At 38.4% G+C, this 25,696-nt stretch overlaps 1 protein-coding gene across 1 annotated transcript in view; it reads right to left on the reverse strand.

Moving 5' to 3' along the window:
- Positions 1–25,696, reverse strand: part of TPO (thyroid peroxidase) — a 155,032-nt gene that overhangs the window by 109,858 nt on the left and 19,478 nt on the right. The window contains exon 4 of the mRNA XM_075200837.1: positions 2,227–2,485. Coding sequence (XP_075056938.1) covers positions 2,227–2,485 — 259 coding nt within the window. The remainder of the gene's footprint in view (positions 1–2,226; positions 2,486–25,696) is intronic.

Here is a 25,696-nt window from a genome sequence, read left to right on the forward strand (position 1 = left end):
AGTGTTATTTTTTTCTAGCTACATTGATGATTTGCCTCTTAAACAACTTGTTCACGTCCCATTCCGATGTATGCGCAATTTGAACTGTCAATTGAAAACTTGATTCAATATTCCCAACAGTCAATTTAGGAATTTTGTTGAGAAAGAGAGGGTGGATGCACTAAGGCAATAACAATGCACGAGCTGCTTAGAGAGGAGGAGTTTAACCAAGCTCCTAATATAACTTATGGGTGAATAGGGTCACTTAGCGCTCAAGTGCATGTGTGGGATGGGAGGGTATATCCTGTATAGAAGATGCTATTACCTGTGAGGTGATCAAAGTGAGCTGGTGGTGATGGCACCGGAGGGCGGTGGTAACGTGGTCTTGGTGTGCGCTGAAATGCATTTCGAGGTAATTGCATCTCGAACACCACATCTGACAGAAGCCCACAGAGTAACCCAGCGCTCCCCGACAGCTGCAACTTGTACAACCACAGGGCTGATCATCATTATCACTTGTACCAGCAACACCATCTCTTCCTAACGGACTTAGAACTTATCCGTTCTGACATCCCTGCAACAGGCTTCCCCAAGCCTCGAACTGCATCTTCTATACAGGGTATAGAAGATAGGAATTTTAGTTAGTGTCCTGATCTGGTACTGCAAATTCCTTCTTTGGTAAGTTTAATTACCAATTACCTCTTACTCAATTTTCTTTCTTTCGTGGTGCAACTTGAGCTGCCTGTAGGGGGGAGAGAAGTGGGAGGGATGCTGGAGAGAGAGAGAAATGGGAATGCAGAGAAAATATCCCTGACAAAGTCCTCGGACAAAACGCGTTGGTAAGCTTCACCACAAGGACCTAGATACTACCACGGCAGCTCGGACCCCACTGTACAGCAAAGAAAACACTGAATTAAAGAGTTGAGAAAGTACTGAGGATCTCACAGCAGTGGAATGCACCGGCGCCTGTGGGTTCCACTAAGAACCCAGAAGTTTGGCATTTGAAAGTGTTGATACAGGAAGCCGCTAAGCCAGAAACTACTTCACCACTGAACACTGACGTGAGGCAGACCCAGGGTCTATCGCACCACCCACATTAAAAAAAATCAAAAACTGCTCTAATAAGAGCAAATACTAAGAACATTTATTACACACTATACGCAACATAACACATTTTAACACACAGCTACATGTACACCATCACTGCCTAATACCACTCATACCCGCCACAACATCTCAACCATATATATTGAGCTTACCCACACCACACTGCACTATCCCCTACACACCAAACACACCACTTATTACACAGACTGCACGTATTTAAGAACTATAAACACCAAGCTCTAATCACTGAGCTATATCCATTTGAGCTACAAACCACCGAGCTATAAACCACCGAACTCGTACCGCAGAGCTATAATCATGGAGCTATAATCACTGAGCTATAATCTGAGCTATACTCGCAGAGCTATAAACACAAAGCTAATATTCTCTAAGCTGCAACACCACCCCACACACAATATCCATACCATTAGAGCTATAAACAGATAAAGCAAAAGAGCTGTAACATTTAATACGCAATGAGCTAAAATCATTCACTACAGCATCAAAAAGTATATTGTTTGTACTGGTTTTCTCTGCATATCCAATTTCTCTCTCCCCAGCACTCCTCCCATTTCTCTCTCCCCTACAGGCACCTCAAGTTGCACCACGGCAGAACCAACACAAAAGACTAGATTTACAGGAAACGGAACTCCTGAAACACCTGTAAAGGCAGCAATTGCCTCCACAACACACCTTAGCACGACAAGTGTAGACGTCCCGGGTAAACCCCCTATAAAGAGTCCCTACTATTTCCAATTTTCTTTCTTGGATTTTCATGTTGTTCATGATCAGTAACACAGTTTAAGGTAAATAGCTATGGTAAACTAGATTTCGAATTTCAGGTGATACTACTTATTAATGATAAATTATATCACCATTTCTTATAAGTTAATAAGGAGGAGAGGAATGACAGGGGTTATTTTTAACAGAACTAATGGAAAAACTTTTCAAGAAGTTCCAAGCATTTCAAATAATAGTTCTTATACCTGTAATAAAAAGTTAGTAAAAATAATCTATACTTCACATATTGACAAATTATTGTAAAATTAGGCTTGAATTGTACATTGCACATCACAAAAAGCAAGTAAGTTGTACAAATGTGACATAGTAAAAAGAAATATTTGATGACCTTCTTATTACCTTGTTTAATTATCCTCCAGGGGCGGAAAAAAACGTCACGTAACAGAAGACTTGGGTACTGCGAGTGTTCTCTATAATGCGTATCCAGTCTGTGCACAATGGGAGGAATAGTCGCATGACCAAAGCGAAACGCTGCCGTTGAAAATACATTTGAAATGGACGGATTGGTGTTTTCATCATATCCTTGGTATGTGCCGATATATTGCTGAAAAGCTGATGGACCCACGATTTTAGGAATGTAGTCTCGAATAGTGATTATCTTTAAAGATAATAAAAATAATTGTAAACAAAACATACAAAATAAAAATTAAATTGTTGATATACTTTTCTAGAAAATGTGCTCTCAAATGCAATGTATATTTCTGTAAAACAAATAGTAGAAGCTTACTGTTAACTTAATTACCTTATTTACATAATTACCTTAATTATGCCCTAAACTTGGAACAGGTTTTTTTTCTGTGTGTAATGGCAATGTAGGCCCTGGAGGGCAAAAGACATTCTGTAACATCATACATCGGGGTCTTCCTGCCACTGTCAGTCTGCTTACCAGCCGCTCACTGTAGGAGTGAGCACAGTGACTGACATGGTGTGAGGAGTAGAGGCATAGATTAGTGGCTGGGATGGTAGGAACAGGAGACATGGCTCTCACATTATGGTAGGAACGGCATTGATCATTTTATTTTTTATTATTATTAATTTTTATTTATAGGGTGCCACAAAGTATCCGTAGCGCCGTACAAGGACAAACAATGGCACAGTACAAGGTGAAACAGCACAGTACAAGTAACAGTAAGCCCTATAACTCTGGGGGCTCAGGCACAGCATGAAAGAGAGGGAGGGAGGGGAAAAGTGAGTATAGGCAGGTAACTATGGCCCAAGAGGGTGGGCTTGGATGACAGGTTGAGAGTCACTGAGGGGAGCGGAGAGAAGCGAGAGGAGACAGAGGGCAGAGGGACTGAGAGGAGGTGAGCTGAGTAGCTGGAGAGCGCAGTTAAAAGTGATGGAAACAGAAGGTAGGAGAGCCCTGCTCAAAGGAGCGAACAATCTAAAGGGAGGGGAAGACAGACAGACACATGGATGAGACAGAGAGACGTGAGAAACGGAGACGGAGTCGAGATCATGGACATACTTTTGAGTGGATATGTTCTATAGAGAAGCTCAGGGATGTAAAGTTTGGACAACTGCAGGACAAAAGATTACTATTTGATTTTCGAAGGAGAAAGCAACAATTGGTTGTTAATTTAATTTGAATTTCATTTGCATTTTGAGTTTGTGTTTATTTACATTTTACATTGACTTTTCTCATTTATTAACAAGTATTCACTATTCTCTCTTGTGTATATGACATTACCGTAAATTATTACATTGTTATTATATTGCGTACAAATAGGTTAATGCAAACCACAGCACGTCTTACACTTGACGCATGTCTGGCGCAAATACTACTGTTTTTGAGCTGGACACATCTTCACATGTGTTAATATATATGATTTTTTAAGTGCATTTTTTTCTTATGTGTATTTCAAATGTAAATCCGTCCACTTATAAAAGATCCCCCCACTGTGCACAAACTACAGGACCAGGAATCAAGTGACATCAGGCTGTCCTGGAATGGAGATATCCAGTGTGTGGGGGCATTCAGTGATTTGGGGTGTGGGGCTTCCCTTGTCATAGAGCCCTGTGTTACCTACCACCTCTGTAACCACCATATAGTAACAAGACAACCAATCATGTGCCTGTATTTCAGGAGTTTTCCTAGATTACTGGGTTTCACTGTCCCCTGACCTGTGCATTATCCAACATTTCTTTGTGTATCCCTTTCTCCTCACTGTCTTCATGCATTACCACTCATTCTGCCTCACAGCACTGGGGTCATGAGTTTAATTTCCGACCATGGCCTTATCTGTGTGGAGTTTGTATGTTCTCCCCGTGTTTGCGTGGGTTTCCTCTGGGTGCTCCGGTTTCCTCCCACACTCCAAAAACAGACTGGTAGGTTAATTGGCTGCTATCAAAATTGACCCTAGTCTCTCTCTCTCTCTCTCTCTCTGTGTGTGTGTGTGTATGTTAGGGAATTTAGACTGTAAGCTCCAATGGGGCAGGGACTGATGTGAATGAGTTCTCTGTACAGCGCTGCGGAATCAATGGCGCTATATTAATAAATGGTGATGTTGATGATGATGATTCTACCCCTTTCCTCATATCATACTCATCTTATCTTAGCTTAGCTCATAACTTTCCTTATTTCCAATCTTTCTCCAATCGCTTTAATTTTTATCTATCTCCATCCCTCTATAGCCCATTCACTTCTCAGTTTCTGCACCTCAAGCAAATAACTCCCTTTCTCTCTCTCTTTCTTCCTACACTTTGCCTGTTTCCCATTGCACATATCTCCAATATGTCTTCATCTACAGAATTCTTACTCGCCATTGTTCAATATTGTCTTCTCACTGAATCTCTAAATGTCTTCTCCACACTTGCATACAAATCCTACAGAGTACAGCTCTTTTTCTGTTGTTTTAATGTTTTACTTGTCACCAGAATACAAAGCAGAGCTTTTCGTTGAGCAGCTTGCTTCCAATAACAATAACATCGCTAGTAAGCAATCTTTACTGTTTCTTGTCAAAAATCTAGATTTGTGATGCTACTGAGCTACTTATTAAGACATGCACTGTAAAAACTTGCCAAGCTTACACTTTTTTAGCTCTCTATTAGCCTTGATGACCCTATCTAAAGTACTCCCTCTCTGTCCACCTGCTACAACTGGAAATTGAAGTCACAAACATTGGTTCATAATAGAATTCCTGACCTTATATTTATTGCCAAACAACCATGCTACAATTTAACATTTCCATGTTTTTGTGTTATTAGCACTGCTAACATTTTTTATCTCTGGCACAGGATTTCTGCAGAAACAACTATTGCTTTTAATCTAATATCCAGTCCCCTTATCTGGTTTATTTTTGCAGACAAATATCTAATGTGTGTTCCTCTGCTCTGCTTGAATCGATTGAACAGTGTACAGCTGTTTAATCAGATTTGCACCCTTTGAAATAGCAACAATAACAAAACAAAGCCATTGAATGTGTTTTTATTTCCTTCTTAATAATAATAATAGGATTGAATCAAAAGGAATAAGACACGATAAGTAGTTTATTACTGCATAGTAGCGAAGAAATGTAATATTGTAATTGTCTTCTAATCCTTTAAAGAGGGACAAAAATATTTATTTATATTTTAAAAGCATAGACTAAAGAATATTTACTATTTTTGGTAGCCCCTAGCTATTATGTTTTATTGTAGGATTAGTAAATCTAAGCTTAGCATATGAGAGAGTAGTACAAGTTTGATTTCTTAATAGGCTCAAAGTCTTGAGCCAATAGTAAGTACTGTTGCTTTGCTGCAGCTCTTTAGTTAGTTTATTCTATATATATATAGATGATTGACAGTTTTGGGCCAGAATAGGCAGGGACATAACTATTGTGGGTACAGGGGTATGGCAACTATGGGGTCCAGAATTGCTCCCCCCCACACACACACTCCTGATGCCCCTGCTTCCCGCTGATGCCCCACACACACAGAACCATGCATGCTCATAAGTGGCTGCTGCTATGCTCTATTGAAAGGAGAGAGGGGGAGATAATGGTATCGCTCTGCCCCCATCCAAATTGTTTCTATGGGGCTCGGTGATATACAGATCCATCCATGGGACTAGGCCATTTTGCAGAGGAATGGTGATGAAATCTACTGCTGCTTTTTCTTTGTCATTCCACAAAATGCCATTCTGCGCTGCATTTAAAAATTCTATTACTAGAAGATAAGAGTCAATTCAGTCTGCTGTATGATGTGATTGAGGTAGGACTAGGAGACTCAAGGCCAAACTCCTCCTGTAATTCGGGCAAAATGTTACGGCAATATTTAGAATGAGGCAAACATTTCAGTCATCTCTACTTCCAGCTTTCTAGACTAGTAATAGGCGCTGGGAGAAGGTATATGATGGGTACCAGGGATGTAGACACCATGGGGTAAATATATAAAACTCTGGTTTCGTCAAATCAACAATTTTCTGTGATTTTGCCAGACATGTTTAAAATGTCAATTTAATTAAAGTCAAAACTCACTTGGTTTTGCCTACAAATAAATTTACGTTTGCAATATGTCCAGCAAAATTGCTGAAAACCGTCAATTTCACAAAACCAGAGTTTCCTACATTACCCCTAAGCTCTGTCCATCACAATTTTTCAGGCATTAGCATAAACAAGGAATTCCCATAGATTGTACGCTTTCGAGCAGGACCTTCTTACCTCTGTGTCTGTATGTATTACCCGGGTATTGTTTTATTGCTGTGTTTGTTCCCAATTGTAAAGAGTTTTCTGGAGCTATATAAATAAATTATAATTATGTTGATGAATTCTGGGAGACCTTGAACGACCGATTTACAGTCCCATTCTTTTACATCAGTGCTACAAGCATTGCTATTGGTCTAGAGCAGGGGTAGGCAACCTGCGGCTCTCCAGGTGTTGTGAAACTACAAGTCCCAGCATGCTTTGCCAGTAGATAACTAGCAGATAGGTGGCAAGGCATGCTGGGATTTGTAGTTTCACAAGACCTGGAGAGCCGCAGATTGTCTACCCCTGGTCTAGAGAGTTGGCTGTATAGGAAAAATGTTCCAGGCCTGGAATTTTGGGAAGACCACATTGAGCGCACTTCTTCCCATTGCAACGGGGTGGAGGGGACATTTTTTCACTCATGTTTCAGTTTTTATTGTAGTTAAGTATAAATAAATAAGTATGGGCAGCACATTGGCCTAGTGGTTAGCACTGCTGCCTCACAGCACTGGGGTCATGAGTTTGATTCCCGACCATGGCCTTATCTGTGTGGAGTTTGTATGTTCTCTCTGTGCTTGCGTGGGTTTCCTCCGGGTGCTCCGGTTTCCTCCCACACTCCAAAAACATACTAGTAGGTTAATTGGCTGCTATCAAAATTGACCCTAGACTCTCCCTCTCTGTCTGTCTGTGTCTATGTGAGTGTGTGTCTATATTAGGGAATTTAGATTGTAAGCTCCAATGGGGCAGGGACTGATGTGAATGAGTCCTCTGTACAGCGCTGCGGAATTAGTGGCTCTATATAAATAAATGATGATGATGATGATGATAAGTAAATTTAAAGAAAAATACTATGAATTACTGGTAATAGGAGCTCAACGAAAATGTAAATGTTCAATGAAATGTTCATGTTAAAGCTGCTTTATTGTTTGTGCCCATGGGAAGACCTTTCCAGTATTTTAATTGGTTAAACTGATGCAAATCACAAAGAGAATGAGAAGAAAATGAATCCTCCCTTTTAACTTTTCTCATCCGTCCTTAAGTCTATATATTGTGAGTAACATTAGTATCAGCAGAGACGGTTGTTTTATCCAATGTTTATGATGGAAAATGTCTCATACCAAGATACTAGCTTGAAGCTTTCTTCATTATGTCCTTAAGGTTCTATATTCTATTCCTTTTCATATAATATTCTTTTCATTGGCAAATGTACTAGTAAAAAATGTTCTTCATAAAAAGAGTCTTCACTCAGAAATTTTCTTTTAAAACTTGCTAGTACGGCAACTTGTAGAGCAGAAATTCTGACATTTTTACATAGTGTCTTTTAGGCAAAAATCAATATACTAATATAATAATTTGCACTTTCATTTTTTTTATGTATAATTCACACATACATTAGAAAATTGAGGGTATATTTAAGACACCTAAGAGCATTTAATAGATGACCAGATAGGAAAGCACACTAAAAATGTTACTGATGCAGAAATCATGGCTCCCTATGTTGTTAGAATATCACAAGTGACGATAATAAAGGTAGTATAGATAAAAATGCATGAAAATTGTGCATATATGCTCTACACATGTATCATGGTATAGTAGGAAATCCCATGGTCACACTATAATGCGGAAGAGGAACTGATCAGAGAAGCAGCAAAATTATGCAACATTGAAGACGAGCAGGTGCACATGCATCATCACATGATGTCATGTGTGTGTGTGCAATTACAGCGCTCGACAGTTACATGCCTGCATGCATGTCTATGTGACAGTGGGAGTCAGTGGGAGCTGACCTCTGAGAGCCAGGCACCCAGGGCATTTGCCTCTCGTGTACCCACTAAATACTGTATAAAAAGAAATAAAGATAAAAGGGCACTGTATGGTACTAATCCAGACAATATTATTTGGAAATGATTAATATATTCTGACTGTATTAGCAACTTCCAATAGACATTCTACTGATATGTATAATATAGAATGGAGGTGCCAATGTGTCAGAAATTATTTTTATTAAACCATACTGTAGCAAACCATATCATAAATATATCAAACAATATTTAAAAAATTAGATTAAAAAATAATAAATAAAAAACATATAGTTGGATATAATTGAATTGCAACCACCTGTTAATATTACAATATAATTAAAAATCTCAAAATATCAATATGTTTCCAAGAAAACTATGCATAGGAATTTCCAATAAGACACATATCCAGTGTGTCAAAAAACAACTTATCTTCAGATATAGAGAAAAAGACTCCAATCAAATTAACATATAAATACTGTTCTGATAACATGTGGTCAGTCACGGCACCCTCAGCCACTGGATGCCCCTGGGGTATATGCCCACCACAGACCCTTTCATCCCTTTGCTACAGATGAAGAGAAAAAAGATGTCTATAGGAATTTTCACTCTTTGATAAATATGCCCATGAGTAACAAACTAAGTGATTTATTTTTTATTGACTTTGTTCTAATTAATGTACTTTATAAATTTCAATGAGAAATGACACTCACCTTAATTCTTATATGTTCAGTGTAACATAAACGTGGTGCATTTAAATACTTTTATTACATTGATGCTATAGTGTAATTTGTTTTTGAAGAAGCACATTTTATTTTTTTTAGAAACAATTATGAACAGGGTTGATAGGTCTAGCTGAAATGTAAATGTACCCAACATGCACCTGTTTTTTCTACTGAATGCTGAATATGAATATTAAATATGTTTTCTCCTCCTCCTCCTCCTCCTCTCATATGGTGCCACAAAATTCTGCAGTGCCATACATAGGGCATAGTACAAAGACATAGAGGGCCAACAGGCAAAATTTAAAGCAACAGAATGATAAATTACACAACATTCAATAAACATGATGCAAAAATAGTTCAGGGTCTTGCGCTGCCTGTATCCTCCCAGAATGTTATATAGCAAAAAGGTGCATGTAATAATTACACAGACCTATGCATCAGCTGAATATTCAATGTTAGGTTATCCACTAACTGTAGTGAGTATTACAAGGCATTATCTCTAGGTATATTCATTTTTAAATGTCCAAATGTACCCCGGGATATGATAAAGAGTCACTCAACCTCTTTTTTACCAATTTATTCACATTCTTAATGTCCTTATACACTGTGCAAATGTATGTGATTTAAGAAATAGGTGGTCTCATAGTTCTGAAGTGCTCTTCATAAACTGGTGATGATTTCTTAGGCAGTGTTCAAATTTCCTCTTATCCTCAGTCGATGTTCCTGTTTTGCCGAGGCACTCAACCTGTATTTGCAACTGTGGTAAAAAAAGAGTTTAAGTACCTCTCTATTCACCAGAATCAGCCTTAACAGTTAGTGGATTGCCTAACATTGGGTATTCAGCGGATGCATAGGTCTGAGTAATTATTACATGTACCTTCTTGATACAAAACATTTTGAGAGGGTACGGGTAGCGCAAGATTTTTTATGATACTATCTATCTATCTATCTATCTATCTATCTATCTATCTATCTATCTATCTATCTATCTATCTATCGATCTACCGGTTTGAAAAAGTGGAGATATTGCCAATAGCAACCAATCAGATTCTAACTGTCATTCTGTAGCATGAACTAAATAAATGATAACTAGAATCTGATTGGTTGCTATAGGCAACATCTCCACTTTTTCAAACCCGCAGTTTAGTAAATATACCCCTTGGACTACATTAGATATGGATATCACAATATGCTAACCTGATGTAAAGCACCAACTATTTTCCGAGTTTCCTGGTACGTAGTCTCAGAACTCCAGTGAGGATTGAGTTTTTTCAAAGATTTGGCCAAACGGTTGTGTTCTCTTAACCACAATGTATGGATTGCTGCTAGTGATATGACTTCATTGGACCTGCTTTCACCTGCAAAGAAGCATTCAATTCTTTCAGCAGAGCCAATAGTAGGATCTTGTATACAGGGTGACGGCGTGTCATCCACAAAAGGCATGTAATGTCGTCCATGATCGGAATGTTGAACATTTACACGCAGCAGACCTTCCTCGCTAGAATGATTCCTCAATTTATTTGCTACAGCTGCTGTGCTGCCATAGACTGTAGATGCATCAATAAACGATGTTAAACCATTAATTTGTTCTCTTGGAGTTGTAGTAAAGGGGATTCCAAACATTGCACTATGATCTCCAGTACCGCAGGCTGCTGAAGACCGATAAAATGCTATACATCCACTTTGGGATAAAGAGTCATTGGCAGATACCTGCATTGAGAAAATAAAATATGAAAATAAATACAATTTACACACACATGCACACCCTTGCTTATCTGAGGCTCTTGAGATATATTTTTAATCATAACTATTTTTCCCTTCATTTTTTATGTTCATTCAGTTTGAGTGCACTGTAAACTGTGCCCTCTGGGAAATAAAGTGTTACAAGCATAATTTACAGTGTAACTCTGCATAAAGTTTAATTTTGAACGCAAATTAATTCCAGAGTGTATAACTTATAGGGAATAGTAACTGAGGGACTTTTGTCCTGTTGTCTTGTAGTGTTTCCTCTTATTATAGATCTTCATAATCACTTGGAAATAGTGTTTTTGTGCAGCTTATTTCCACTTAATTGCATCGTTTTACCCAGCACTATTTTATTTATATGTATTCATAGATACCTCTGCACATGCATTTTATAATAATTTCTTAACATTTATTATTATTTAGTAAATAATGATACCTTCTAATTTCAAGTTGTTTAAGCTTCTTTTAGAATTTTTGCTGGTTTGCATAGTCCACAACCGACCTGTTAAGTTTTATTCTATTTTATTACAAGGCCCCTGTTTAACCTTTTCCTCCATTTGGATATCAAAGTTTTTACTTAGATTACTTCGTTTTTTTCTTGTTATATTCTGCTTTGTGGACCTTTTAGCTATGTGCGTTGATTGAACTAATCTGGACATCGTCCTCCCCTTCCTTACCCTTCCTAACTTTCCTTCCTGACCTCCCCATCCTTCTCGCACACAATGCTCCTCAGCTAGCTGATGTCTATTGGATGTTTTACGATTCTGGATACATGTGATTTTGACCACTTATGTTGATGCCTTTGTTTTATTATGCAATAATGTTTGGTTGACTTTATCAATTGGCAACTAATCATTGTTGGACCATTTGTTCCTTTGTACTATAGGAAGAGTGCTGTCACTTTTGGTCAATACCATCTGTGTATTGCTTCCTTCCATATAACAAACAGGTCCCTCACCTGCAGACACACTGGTGGGAGTCAGAATGCATTGTGAAGGCAGCCACTACAGCTCAGTGTAGAAGGGCTCAGTCTGTAAAGTCAGATTAATTACAGCAAAATAGAAGCAATCATTCTATAGCTGATGATGATGATGATGATAATGGGGGGCTCAGGTTCTAAAGTTGTGGATTTGTCCGAAGTTGATTTTATTTTTGCTATTATAGCCTTTGCTATTTATATTGTGGTTTTTACGTTTCCATTGTTGTTTTGCAATTTTCGAGTGCTTTATTAATACAAATCATTTTATAATTAACTAAACTATGTTTGTCTCGGCTCTCTAAAGTGTTTGATATTTTCTAATTTGTCCACAACAGAGCACCCATGTGTACTAATAACATGCATTAACAATTGTCATGTACTCTAATAGTTCGCAATCTCTTTACTTATGCTTGCTCCTGTATCCCATTGTTCTCTTTCATAAAGAAAAAAAAAATGTTTAGCAGCTCTGTGAAAGCATAATAATGTAGAATGTTTGCCATGACATTTATTACAAGTCTTTGAAAATCTGAAATAAAAAAATGAAAAGAACAACTTGAAAGTGGGTGGGTGTTGTAAAAGGCTTTAAATAGTCTGGAGGAACATAACATTCAGTAATAATTACAACAACATCTCCAAAGACCCTTTGTTCACTCATCTCTTCAACGTCGCTAAATACCTAATCCCTAGGAGACTGGAGATAAACTATCCCACCATCTGTTCAAGAATAGAATCCTGAAATTAAGAAGAGATAACTTTCTTGTCAAACATCTAGTAATATTATAGTTACGGATTTGTTCCCCTCTGAAAGACTTTTAAAAAATCATCTGAATATTCCAAAAATACTCAGTAGCGGCTTAGTTTAAAGTAGGTTACAATTTTCCGACCCAGAAGTGAATGCAAACTTATGGCAGCAAACTTGCAGCCTAACGTGTGTATTTTGAGTTGCATGTATTTTAAGGTGCATATCTTGATGAGGCAGGGTGAAGATATGGCAGTCATCAGCCATATCTTTATGATAACTGGGTTTGTATTCGTCTCTTCCACAGTCCAAAAAAAATATACTGATTGGTTGGTTGACTTCTGACAAAAAAGGATCCTAGTGTGTTTGTGTGTGGTAGAGAATTTAGACTGTACACTCCATTGGGGGCAGGAATTGATGTGAAAGAGTCAATATGATGGCAGTATATAAATAAATAACAATTATATTAATAATAATGATATATGTCAGTGACATTAATGTATAATAAATATTAGTTGAAGTAACAGTAATATTATCACTTCAAGTTTTATTATTTTCAATATTGTTCTCTGTGTTACAATGATAAAATATACACTTTATCAGCTCCTGGTTTTCAATTAACCACTTTAACATTTTCTCTGACGTTCATTAAGGTGGGATTCCTAACTGGGCTGTAATAAAATGGACATATTACACCTCTAAGTCAGGTTTGTCCAGCACGCTCTCTTCTCTGCTTTCACCGGCTTAAACAGCTGAGGGAAAATCAAAAGTTTCCTCAGGGGTCGCCCCTAAAGCTTTTACCTCTTCAAACTCTTTAGAGGGTATCAGGTTGATGGCAGATTTTAACCCAACAACACCATTCTATCCAGAACGTATGTCTTTCGACCTTCCCAAATTTGTAGCAGACCATGCCACTCGGGGTCTCAAACTTTAATAGGACTATGGGTTAATTTAGAATGTCCCCATGAACACAGATAACGCCAACATAAGACCCATTAAGTTTCCCAGAGTCCACCAGGCTGGCGTGCACTAAACTCACTAAACTTCCAGAGTCTAATAAGGGTTCACACCCTTCCACTTTTATTTTACACATCATGTGTCCCATCCCTGAAATAGTCTGGGCAGAACAAATGGGGTGGATTAAACAAAGAGAGCAGTCTGGCTGTGCTACAGTCCATTGGAACAGTTCCTGGCATCTTCAACTCTGTATGGAACGCTCATCCATACAGTGAGACCCAAATTTGGGGTTCATTAGTCCTTGGTATTTTCTTTAACAGGTGGTTTCTTCTCAAAAACAGCTACATTTAAAGCACTATTTCCACGCCTAAAATACAGAACATTCGTACTGGGCAATTTGCTCCTAGACTTCAGTCATTCAAGGGACCTAAGTAATACCTCTCTAGTCTGAAATCTTTCCACTGAGTTGACCAGCTGTTCTAGATCCCGGAGATCCAATTGTCCTACCCAGCATTTAATTCTGGGTGGTAGACAGTGAACATACTTCTCTATGGCCACTTTCTCCAAAATTTGCGTAGCTGTGGTTTCCTCTGGTTGTAGCCACTACCTGACCAGGTGAATCATTTGGTATATATATGCGAAAGGCCTAGCTGTGCACTCTTCAAGCCCTTACAGCGCTGCTTATATCCAAATATGTTAACATTTCCTTCTTTGACTTGAAGTAATTTAATATGTCAGGTTTATCCAAGTTAAAGTAAACTTTTTGGGGTTCACCCATCAAAAAGGGTGCTAGCACTTCTGCCTGCTGGTGGTCTGCTGGCAAGTCCTTTTTCTGGAATCCTCTTGAATTCTGACAAGTAGTCAACATCATTCTTGCCCGTCATCTTCTGCAGAGATTTTTGCACCACCTCCAGGGGGGTGGGGTGTGGCATTTGAGTCTTTGATATGTTCTCTACCATTAAAATTAAAATTTCCTGAAAATGATTATTAATAGGTTCTTGATTTGAATTGGTTTGTGCCTTATAGGCATGGGCCTCCACCAACTGCTTAATCAGTTCCTCAATGTGGTCAGATCTTGCAGGCAGCGTTATAGCCACTGTTACCCAACACATGCACCAGTGTAACAATGGCCTCTTTGAAAAATCCTGTGCAGACTTTCACTTTCTGAAACAGCTTACTCAGTATGGCACTATAGTTACCAGCATACACAGTTTATCACACTGACCAGGCCATTAAATCCACATATACATTGTTCTTCTTTGTGTTTGCCTTCTTTGCAAAACAGCAATTTCCTTAACTGTAACTGACAGCTCATAATCACTTTCATTTATTTTCTGTCTCTTTGCTGGACCACTTGATATCGGTAAATTAACACATTTTCATTGTGGTTAAACCTTGCATCACTTTTAAATCTTCACACATACACAGCAAACATTATAGAGATTGTCACTCATCCCTCCCTGGGTTGGTTTGGTAGTGCAGGTGCATTCTTGATTTCTCCAAGTTTCAGTTGTTGAAATGCACATAACATGCACAGATCTTTTCTTGCTCGGAATTCCTCCACCAATTGTGGGGATTTAGCTACTTTCCAGGTAGCCTCAGCAGCTCTTAGAGGCATTAATAGGCAAATAGTCCACTTTTGAGTTTCAATTCCAGGCTGAATGGCTTTTATTGGCATCAAAAAAATAAGTTACCATGCTTCTTGTCTTTGCATAATCAAACAGCAACACATATCATTTCACAGCTCCTCTCCACCACAGTTCTAAATCGCAAATAACAATGCCCTGGGAGAAAAAAATGCCTCAATTAACAGATTTTACCAGTCATTATCTCACAAAATATATGTATGTATGTGTGTGTGTATATATGTCAAACTTGCCAACTTTGGCAAGTTGGCCTCTGGGGGGAGGTGGGTGTGTCGGTGTGGGTCTCGACAAATTTTGTCATTTGGCCCCACCCCTAAACTGTTTTCACAATTTTTAGCCTATTATGGCAGGGGGCGGGGCCACAATGACACAAGAATCCCGTCCTAAGCCCTGCTTCCGACACTTAACTGATGAAGTGGATGGGAGCTTGCCCTGCTCTCCTAGGAGTCCGGGAGGAGTCCCAGAAATCTGGGAGTCTCCCAGACATTCCAGTAGAGTAGGCAACTCTGACATATGTGTGTATCTCACCAATGTTATGTCACGGAATGTTTCTGGCTGAAGATCACCTGCAGGTATTGGCGCTGCTACACAAGGAGGCGCAGAGTCTAATATGCATCTGGTCTACACCAGGGACCCCCACAAGGGAGTTTGGGGTTCCCTACGAGAGAAGTGCAGGTCTTGGCCCTCCGAGGAAGCGACCAGCAAGGTGGGTAGTGAACAGGCGTAGGCAAAAGCAAAGTTAGGAGGCCAGGAGTCAAAACCAGATAACAGGAAACAGACCAAAGGGATATCCAAAGCAACATCAGGGAAAGCCAGTTTGGTACACAGGGATTCAGGAAGGAGACTGTAGCATATACAGGAGTGCTGGAGCATGGCGAGACCTAGAGCCTCCCTGAAATAGAGGCCACTTAGCTGTCATTGGTGGACAGTGGTCAGCCACGCCGACCGCCGACAGGAAACAAAGAAGCGTGTCTCATTGCCATAGCAACAGACGCGCATGCACCCCGGGCCCGGCCGGCGAGAGCGCTAACGTCCCGTTGCCTAGCAGCGGGAGACACAGGAACAACAGTGGAGCGTCCGTTCCCAGCGTAGAAGGTCAAGCGGGGACGGCACTTGACATGTTATTTATATGTCACCAAGGCGCTGTTATGATGCCTGGGTGTAAGCATCAGTCAGGAGTCCACGAGGATACATAATTTTCCAGTTACATGTGAGTCAGTTTCTTTCCGACTGACTGGCGTTCCTCACTGACAGACTGACTGGCTAAGTATGAAACAGGTAATGACATAAATCCTATGTTGTTGGCACTAAATGAGTAAAAAACAAAGTCTGCTGCTATAAAACAGTACAAACTGGGAACATTTGTACAAAATGTTATTCACACAAAATAGTCATACAAAATATATAATAGAAGTTATGTTTAAGCACCATGCTTTATGAGAGTGTACCTTTAGGTACTTCTGACACTGTCTGCTTTGAATATCCATAGTTATACTTCTAATAACTATGACCTGTTTTATTAAAGCCTAGTGTGGACACTTTAATGTTTTCATAGCAGAGCAGAGCAGAGTGTATCGATTTACAATAGTTCTGCTCAGTGCTTGCTGGAATACGTATCGGAATGGCTTTACACTAATGGAATTAACTTTCCATATTCACTTACTTAAATAAATAATATCCACTATGCACTGCACTTCACTGACCAGATCCATTTGGGGAAGATTAAACAAACACATTACTCTCAGATAGATACTTAATGGCTCATGATTAACTGACATCTTCTTTTCATCTGTGATGGAGACTCGCATACTTTTGCCTAATTTATCAAGTAAATTTAATTTTCTAAATTACCAGCTACTTAGGTCTCTGTGTAGTTAATTACCCACTGTCTTACTTATTGTATCAAAGCTTGAAAGAAGTAATGAGTTCAAAGACAAGCATTTAAGTATCAGGAAGAAAGACCAAAGCCATCTCAAAGTATCCAAGACATAAGGAATATACAGGTCTTATCTTTGCCGATTATTTAATTTTCTTCTCATTTTGTTTATTAGCAGGGAGGTGTAATAGTGAATGATTTTTCTTTTTTATTTTATTTTAGCTTATATCAATGTATTTTGAATTATTATTATTCATGATGCTGATTTTCAGTTTTAAGATATATTTTGCCATTTTAGAGCCAGAGTTGCTAAAAGTAAATGTATGCAACATGCACTATGAACATTTGCATATATTATATATTTAAAAAGTGTTAAGTAAGTTGGAAGTTTGAGATGAACACATGTTGGAAGCATACATTGATGACAATAGTTGTTTTCTAACTGTAGATTACATACGGAATGCTATTAATACATATATACTTAAGAATAAATGTAATTTTTATTTTCAATATTCTTCTGAGAAATCTCTAGCTTCATAGTTTTTTAAACTTTTATACTTGAGTGCACATTGAGAACAGCTTCTGAATGGGTTTGGTTCTGCAACTCAATTAAGCCATTGCTGAATTGTTCCCTTTAATCTTTTTTTGTGGGTAGGTTGATCAGTCGAAGTTATGAGATTTGAGACAAGAATGTTGGTAAAGTGGATTGCCTATCCAGGACAGAAGATTATTTATCAACACAGCTTTAGAGCTGATGGGGTGAAATTCTTGTAGATATTAATAAGACTCTAATTGTCAAAATTTAATTTGCTCTCGTCTGCCAGGCCTTGACTCACACATGTATTTTGAATTGATATAACCATATATATACCCCAATTTGTGAAGATTTACTCTATGAGATAATATACGCTACCAGGCTATATTTAGGGAAGTATAGATAAGCTTCAAGGATGTAAAAATGGGGAATCAGTGTCTCATCTTACACCAAATTGATTAAAAGATATTCAAGTCATAAGACCAGACATAAAATAATAGTATTGCACTATGCACCTTAATATGGTAGCATGGCCAATATATGATTAATACTTTGCTTATACTGCATTGCTATAATGTAATTCTGGGAAACAATCTATGGTTTAAAGAACCTGTCAAATGGTTCTTTCATAAAGTAAAGAACATGTGTCTCACTCTCAACATAGGCTTTAATGCACAACATAAATGTACCTATGTCTATGTATCTATAATTATAAAGCTAGGTTAACATGTTGTGATCTCATCAATCATATCAGGAAATTATATCTCAGCATGAGTGGCCCTGAAACCACCCTAATGACTAATAACAATCCAATTGAAATGGATAAGGTATGTTTATCATCTTCCAACCACTCTACCAAGATAAGTTAAACCTGGAAGAAATCAGGCTGCTCAGCTCATGCAACAACAGGCCAAGTAGGGGGCTAAATTTTACAATTATAAACATGTTCTGTAGAAGGATCATCTCAATGTGGCCAGAATGAGTCTATGGTTACAATCTAGTACAGATTGTATTATTCAGACAAGCGTATAATATTCCTCAACCACCATCTTAACCTCACTACCTTTAGCCTGTTAAACAATTTCACACAAGACAACTACCCCCGGAATAACATTGTTGTGTGACAGGATCATTTAGCTTATGAGTCACCCTACCTTTGCAGTCTGGCTGGGCCAAGATGCAAAATGTATACTTAACCTCATGTGTCAATCTCCCATTGTCCCATAGATTGTAAGCTTGCGAGCAGGGCCTTCTCACCTCTTTGTCTGTTTTACCCAGTTTGTTTATTAGTTTATTACGTTTGTCCCCAATTGTAAAGCGCTACGGAATATGTTGGCGCTATATAAATAAATGATGATGATGATGATGAAGATTGCGCTGTCAGTTATATGCCAATTATCTCGATTTTTATGTAGTAACCTGTCTTAATTATCTGAAACTCTAATAAAACACTTTTATTTTAACTTTTTTATTTTTGAAGTACATCAATTACATAACTTAACAGTAAAATGATGTCACAGCAAAAGCATAACAAGTAGCATGAACACCAAAGTTGACTAATAAAACCATGATGCTAGATAGCGTTACTGACAAACCATCATTATAAATAACATAATAATAACAATAAGCATAATAAAAAACTATGATGCAGGAACACTTTTTTTTTTTTAAGCCTTATACTGTAGTTTTCAACTAACCTGTAAAGTTGATGCTCTAAACAAATTTATAAGTCTTTTCTAGAGAATAAATGCTTTTTGGATACATAAACCGTGATAGACTATTCCAATGGACAGCTAGATCTCAGTGTGCTAGATGTGTGATTACTGGTGAGTCAAATGACTTCTTATGTTATATCTTGGTGACAGAATCATGTGGGCTTTAATTGCACTATTTCATGCTGCATAAAGGAAAAATGAATGGTGATGGTGGGTAACTAATATTATTAATGATCTATGTTTAACTACAGAGAAAATACAGAAACAATACTGATCAAAATGCATCAAATATTTTTAACTGTTGATCATTTTGAGTGGACGTCCTGGGTTTCATTTGAGACCCCAAATCCCAAGTAGATTTATTCATCTATTATTTCTGATTCTGGTATAAAAACAATTGCTATACCCAAATTGTTTTAAGCATCGATAATATTGCATTATAACTGTATAATTAAATCCCTTTTTCAGTCCCAGTCAGATTACAGTTCACAAGCTAATTTCTACACCACAGATATGTCAAGCACCAGGCTCTCAGTTCGTTACTTACCCCTCCGCTGTCTTTCTAAGCTGTCTCTGCGGTTCGCAGGTTCTGCTTGTCTCAGATCTCTCTACAGGATGCTGTCCAGTCTGTCGTCACTCCACAGTTCCCTTCAAAATCAGTGCCTGGGTGCCGCCATCCTGGATCCAGTCACCTGATTCCTCTCAGCCAGTCAGAATGCTGCTTCAGCTCAGCTGATCACAGCCTCCAATCAGAGGAGAGCAATTACTACAAAATGACTTCCTGGAGCCCTAACCAGTTGCCAGTGCAACATTGATTACTTAGATGCCAACCTGGTTTCTAGAAGTCTGCAGTCTATACTTTATATTGTTCTGCCCAGACAGCGCAGCCTGCATCCGGTTCCAGTCCTGTCCTGCGATCCATTTCCAGTGCGGCCTTGTGATCCATTTCCGGTTCAAGTCCGGTTCAGCAATCCGGCATCAGTCTGGTTCAGCACTCCGATTGCAGTCCAGTTTAGCAACCCAAATCTAGTTTGGTATCTCCAGGTAAATCTGATCTCTGTCTTGCTACTCTTGACTTCTTGCCAGTCTTCTGTCCCATTCATATTTAGTAATATCTCAGCAAACACCACCTGAATCTATTCTTTCCCTCTCATGCGAAGGAACATATTCAGGTGAGCAAACTTTGTGCACGCAGCCACCAGTTCTGTTCCAGAGACACAACCCAGTCCAGGTACAGACAAATTCTCAGGCGTGTAGAAAAGATAATCCCTTGGCGCAAATAAATATAAAACCGTTTAATTAAAACAAAACCAAAAACCATGCATGAAAATAAATAAATAAATAATGCCAGTTGGCAAAGGGGCAAGGTGAATAATGCCAGTTTATGATATGCACAAAAGGCTGCGGATAACACAACAATTCATTATGGTTGATATGTGTAGAAAGTGCATGTGCACCAACAGTTAAAAAAAAAATGCCCGATATCTTGAATAATTTTATGTAGGGATGACACAGTTCATGAAATTAGAAATGTCCGATATATAAAGATTTTCCACTGGATACCTTATAATCCAACATAAGCCAAAGTTCACGGACATTTCTAATGTCATGGACTGGGGCATCCCTACCTGAAATTATTCAAAATTCATTTTTTATTTTTTTTTAACCGTTGGTGCACATGCACTTTTTACAGATATCAACCATTATGAATTACTGAATACTGAGTATTACTGTATTGAGGTTGCAACCTTGATTGTATTTTCATTATTTATTTATTTTCATGCATGGTTTTGTTTTTTTTTAATTAAACTGTTTCATATTTATTTGCACTAAGGGATTATCTTTTCTACAAAACTGTGCTTGAAGGTTTGGGACTCCCCTTCTATATATTCCATCCCTACGGCAGCATTAGCTTCTCTTCACTTTATAGGGAGCCAGATCCCCATACCCCCCGCTCCTTTATCAAATTATCAGGCGTGACAAGATATACAAATACAAACCAGTGAGCAGTAAGGCAGAAGCTAATTAACCAACCAGGTACTCTTTAGAACATTGGGGAAAATCCATGTGAACTTGGGGGGAAGGATCATCTCCTTGTGACAGGTATAAGTCTGTGGTTAGAATCACAAACTTATTGATAGCTAGTGAGACATATTTTTTCGTTAGAAAATCCATAGGTTCAAATTACCAAAAAATAATAAATTAAATGTAAAAAAATCTGCACAATAGCAACACAATAGGTACAAGAAAAAGAATGAGGCTTTAAATTTAATGTATACCGCAAGAAAATATGTACATTTTTACAAACATGCTGGCGTTTCACAAAAGCTAAGAAATTATGGAGAAAAGTACAAAATATGTCCAGGATGTTAGTCCAGAAATTCCTCTTTTTTCACTGTTTTGCTTGGCATACCAGATAAAACTTTAAGAAATCACAGTAATAAGTATACAACTAATAGGCTGTTCTCCATTAGTTTTCAGTGGGTTGTGCTCCATACTGAAATAGACTTCTGATTCCGCTACAGGGGAGAGGATTGTTAGTCAGTGGTTGGATCCAATCCTGGGTTTGGTAGGGGGTGGGTGTTTTGATGTGTGCATTCTCAAAAAGAGAAGGGAGAGTTATTTTTTAGTACAGAGAGTAAAGAGGATTGTGACCTTCCAATCAGAGTGTGAGCAGTTTGCAAGATGTATGGGGTGAGACTCCGAGTGGCAGTTGAAAGACATGCAAGATGGAGATCTGAGAGGGAGACTAAGAGCCACACAGAGCTACAGAAACAGTGAGCATGATGAAAATGATGTGCGCCAAGCCTGAAATGGCTAATTCTAGCATTGTTGTGAGTAGAGTTGTGTTGACAGGGACCACAATCCCATGAACACATCCTGGGGACTTGTAACATGTATATAGTGTCCAACTACATAGAGGAGAATGAATAAGATACATTAAAATGGTGTTTAAATATCCTGTTACTGGGGAATCATGGGAGATGCTACAGAGAACAGGCATAGTTCATCCCCAAGGCATAGAGTGTCAGCTCTTGTGTAACAACAATTAAATACTGTACAATTTTATTTCAACTGATAAGTTTTTGCAGGAGTTGATCAATAAAAGTGCATTTTAGCTAGAGATTGTCTGGTGCCCATTATTATTTCAACTGTGATGGGAACTGTATTGATGCACTTATGATGTTCTGTGTGAGCCTGGATTTTTAACTTACATGCACAAGTGGCTCTTCCATATACTAACCAACAGAGCCATGAGATGGGAAGAGACTGAGCTAGCCAGAAGTACCCCGAGCGTAGGATAGGCATCCAGTTGTAGAATGCACCCAACACTATGTGCACCAGTGGAAAGGGGCAACACAAGCTATTGTCTGAAATTGGAGCAGCAGATCCCTTCATGTTGGTGAACTGATTGACTTTCCTTTTCTTCTGCCATTATGCTAAAATAAAAACTGTGACTTTTTACTTTGATTTACTTTGACAACTTCCCTACTGTATGGCACTGTTGCAAAACTTATAGCTTTCCAAAACTCTAATATTTCAATCCAAATGTATATCTCTATTTTTATATACTACATTCTTAGAACAAATGGAGCAACTTGCAACCAATGTCGTTCTTATATGTAAAAGTAACCACTTTCTGGAAAACTAATAAAACAAATAAAATAAATAAAAAGAAACCCTAAGAATCACTGAAGATCGGGATGTTGCTCTTAAGCTGTGGAAGCATAAATAAGAAATGTTATGTCTGATGTAAGCCAAACACTAAAAAAATTGCCTCCAATAGTGTTTATAGCTTTTATGCCTATATTTGTGCAAGTTACCCTGTACAGTGAAGTGTCGGGATTTGCGCGACAAGATGCCAATGGGAGTGCAATATTTTTACATTTTCTTATGGGAGTAACCGGTCTAATCAGGGGTGTTCCTTGCTGAGCATGGGGCAGGAGCATGGAAATACATTAAATAAAAAGAGCCCCAAAGTCCTCTCACTGTCATGGTTAATTTAAGACATATATAAAGATGAACCGAGCAGTATTTTAGTAAAAAAACCTGTAATGTTCAAATATGTAAGATGACAATCCTAAAGTGGTATACGATGGATTTTGGGATGACATTTTCAGTTCTTTCAGCCATGTGTATTTCCAGTCCTTTAAGGGTAGGCTTAGATTGATTTCCGAGAAGCAGTTCCCAAAAATCGAGGTGTGACCCCTGCACATATGCATCTGCTAGTTAGACAAATAGGTGCATGTGTACACACAGTAAAGCTCTGTAAAGCATCTTGATGATGAAGAGAGATAAGAATACTAAACATACAATTAAATATAGAGCTGAAAATTCTCTTTTTTTAATGGCCACCTCAAAGTTTGCACACAAAAGCATAGCAGATGCACGTGCAATAGAGAAAGCACCTATCAGCATCAGTGAAGCATTCATACAGCAAATCACAAGCAGCTCGCTATAGCTGGCAACCATCATCATCATCAGCATCATCAGCATCCACCATTTGCACCTGCCCTTGACCACCAGCAAATAATATGGTTTGGACAGGTGTATATTTTTCAGTGTTTTGGTCTTTGCCTGTTCGTAATTGCGCAAACACACCCTTACAATACACTTCCATGCCCTGTCCTGACTCTCTCGGCGCAAGTAGGTGTTTGTGCCAGAATCATGGAAATCTGTGTAGGTGCATATGCATTTGGCCAGTTATGGCCAGCCGCAAGATGATCTACGCAAATTACTCTACGCAAGATACTCTACGCAAGATACTCTACACAAGATACTCTGCGCAAGATACTCTACGCAAGATACTCTACACAAGATACTCTGCGCAAGATACTCCACGCAAGATACTCTGCGCAAGATACTCTACGCAAGATACTCTACGCAAGATACTCTACACAAGATACTCTACGCATGATACTCTGCGCAACATACTCTACGCAAGATACTCTACACAAGACACTCTACACAAACTGGCATAGTACTCACTATGCATCAGGCCTAAAATGTTTGTTTTATGGATATTTGGCAATTTACTGAATGTTCACATCCTCCAAGTTAAATTGGTGTTTTCCCTATAGGGGTACCCATTCGAGATAGGCCAAACATTGAGGGAAAACAAGCCGACCTAGGACCTACATGACGATTAGACTAAATTTAGATTAAATTAATGCAGGAATACAGATAAGCCTTGAAGCCTTCTACCACAAATATATGCTCCATTCCAAAGCAACTCCCAGGATGGCAATGCTCTAAATATTGTTATACCAATATGCTTGTATACAGTAGATTCCCTTTATTCACAACAGCTGCTTAATCTAGTTACAGCCTGCAAACTCCACATGCATCCAGACTAAATTTCCTCTGAGGCACATTTTCCGTTATGGCTCTGAGCCCCCTTTGCTGCTGTGTCCTATAAAACTTACCTTGGCTTCTATAGCTACAGCTATCTATCTTTTCTAAAAACATCACCATTTTATCTGCCTTAATAATCTATTCCAGTCTCATTTGTCAGGCACTTCTGAAATATACATGTATCACATATTTATTTATCTTGTATGAATGTAAGTTAGTCACCTGGCCATACAAATTATATTATTTATTGTGAATCCATCTACTGTATTATTTCAAACTAAATCCGCAGACACAATCACACATATAGGGGTCTACGCATCAATATAATACGGTACCGCTAAATATGTATCGCTGCAAACCACAGCGATACATATTTAAGGAGCGCTGGAATCCATCATGCTGGGGATACTGTGGGAGCCCCGTGGAAGTGACCACTTTGCTGCAATGTAATTTTCCTGTTTACCGCCAGCCTAGTGCTACAAATGAAAGGAGGAAGTGCTATGCGCATGCGCCCAGAACTTCCACTGTAACGGATTCTGCGAAACCAGAGAGGCTTCAGCAGGAATCCATAGGTAAAGTCAGGTAACGCCATCCTGAGATGGCATTATCTTTCTGCACAATGCAAAGCTTATCAAAGCTTAATGCAATGCAGAACATTGCAGTCCCCATATTACTCTATGGGGACTGTGAAGACAAACGTTAAGTGGATTATGTCAGGAGAAATCATTTATTTCTCCCTCAATAAGCCTTTGATGCATTTTGCGATGGCCATTTAACGGAGATAACTACTGTTTTCTCCGTTTAAATGGTTCATCGTACTTTGATGTATAGACCTCATAGGCACACACATTATATTCACACTGTAATATACATCAACATAAGATCATATTTGACATTTTTAGCTTTTCATACAATAACATTTTAAATTTTTATTTATTTATTCTTCCTAACTAAAAGTTAGATAAATGTTTATGTCTGATTTTTACAAGTACATTATTTTAAGGAACACACTTTTTGTTATATTATGTTTAACATATTTGGATTAAACGTTATCAATTTTTTAAAAACAATAT

This window comes from Mixophyes fleayi, chromosome 3 (assembly GCF_038048845.1).
Source record: "Mixophyes fleayi isolate aMixFle1 chromosome 3, aMixFle1.hap1, whole genome shotgun sequence".
Lineage (NCBI taxonomy): Eukaryota > Metazoa > Chordata > Amphibia > Anura > Limnodynastidae > Mixophyes > Mixophyes fleayi.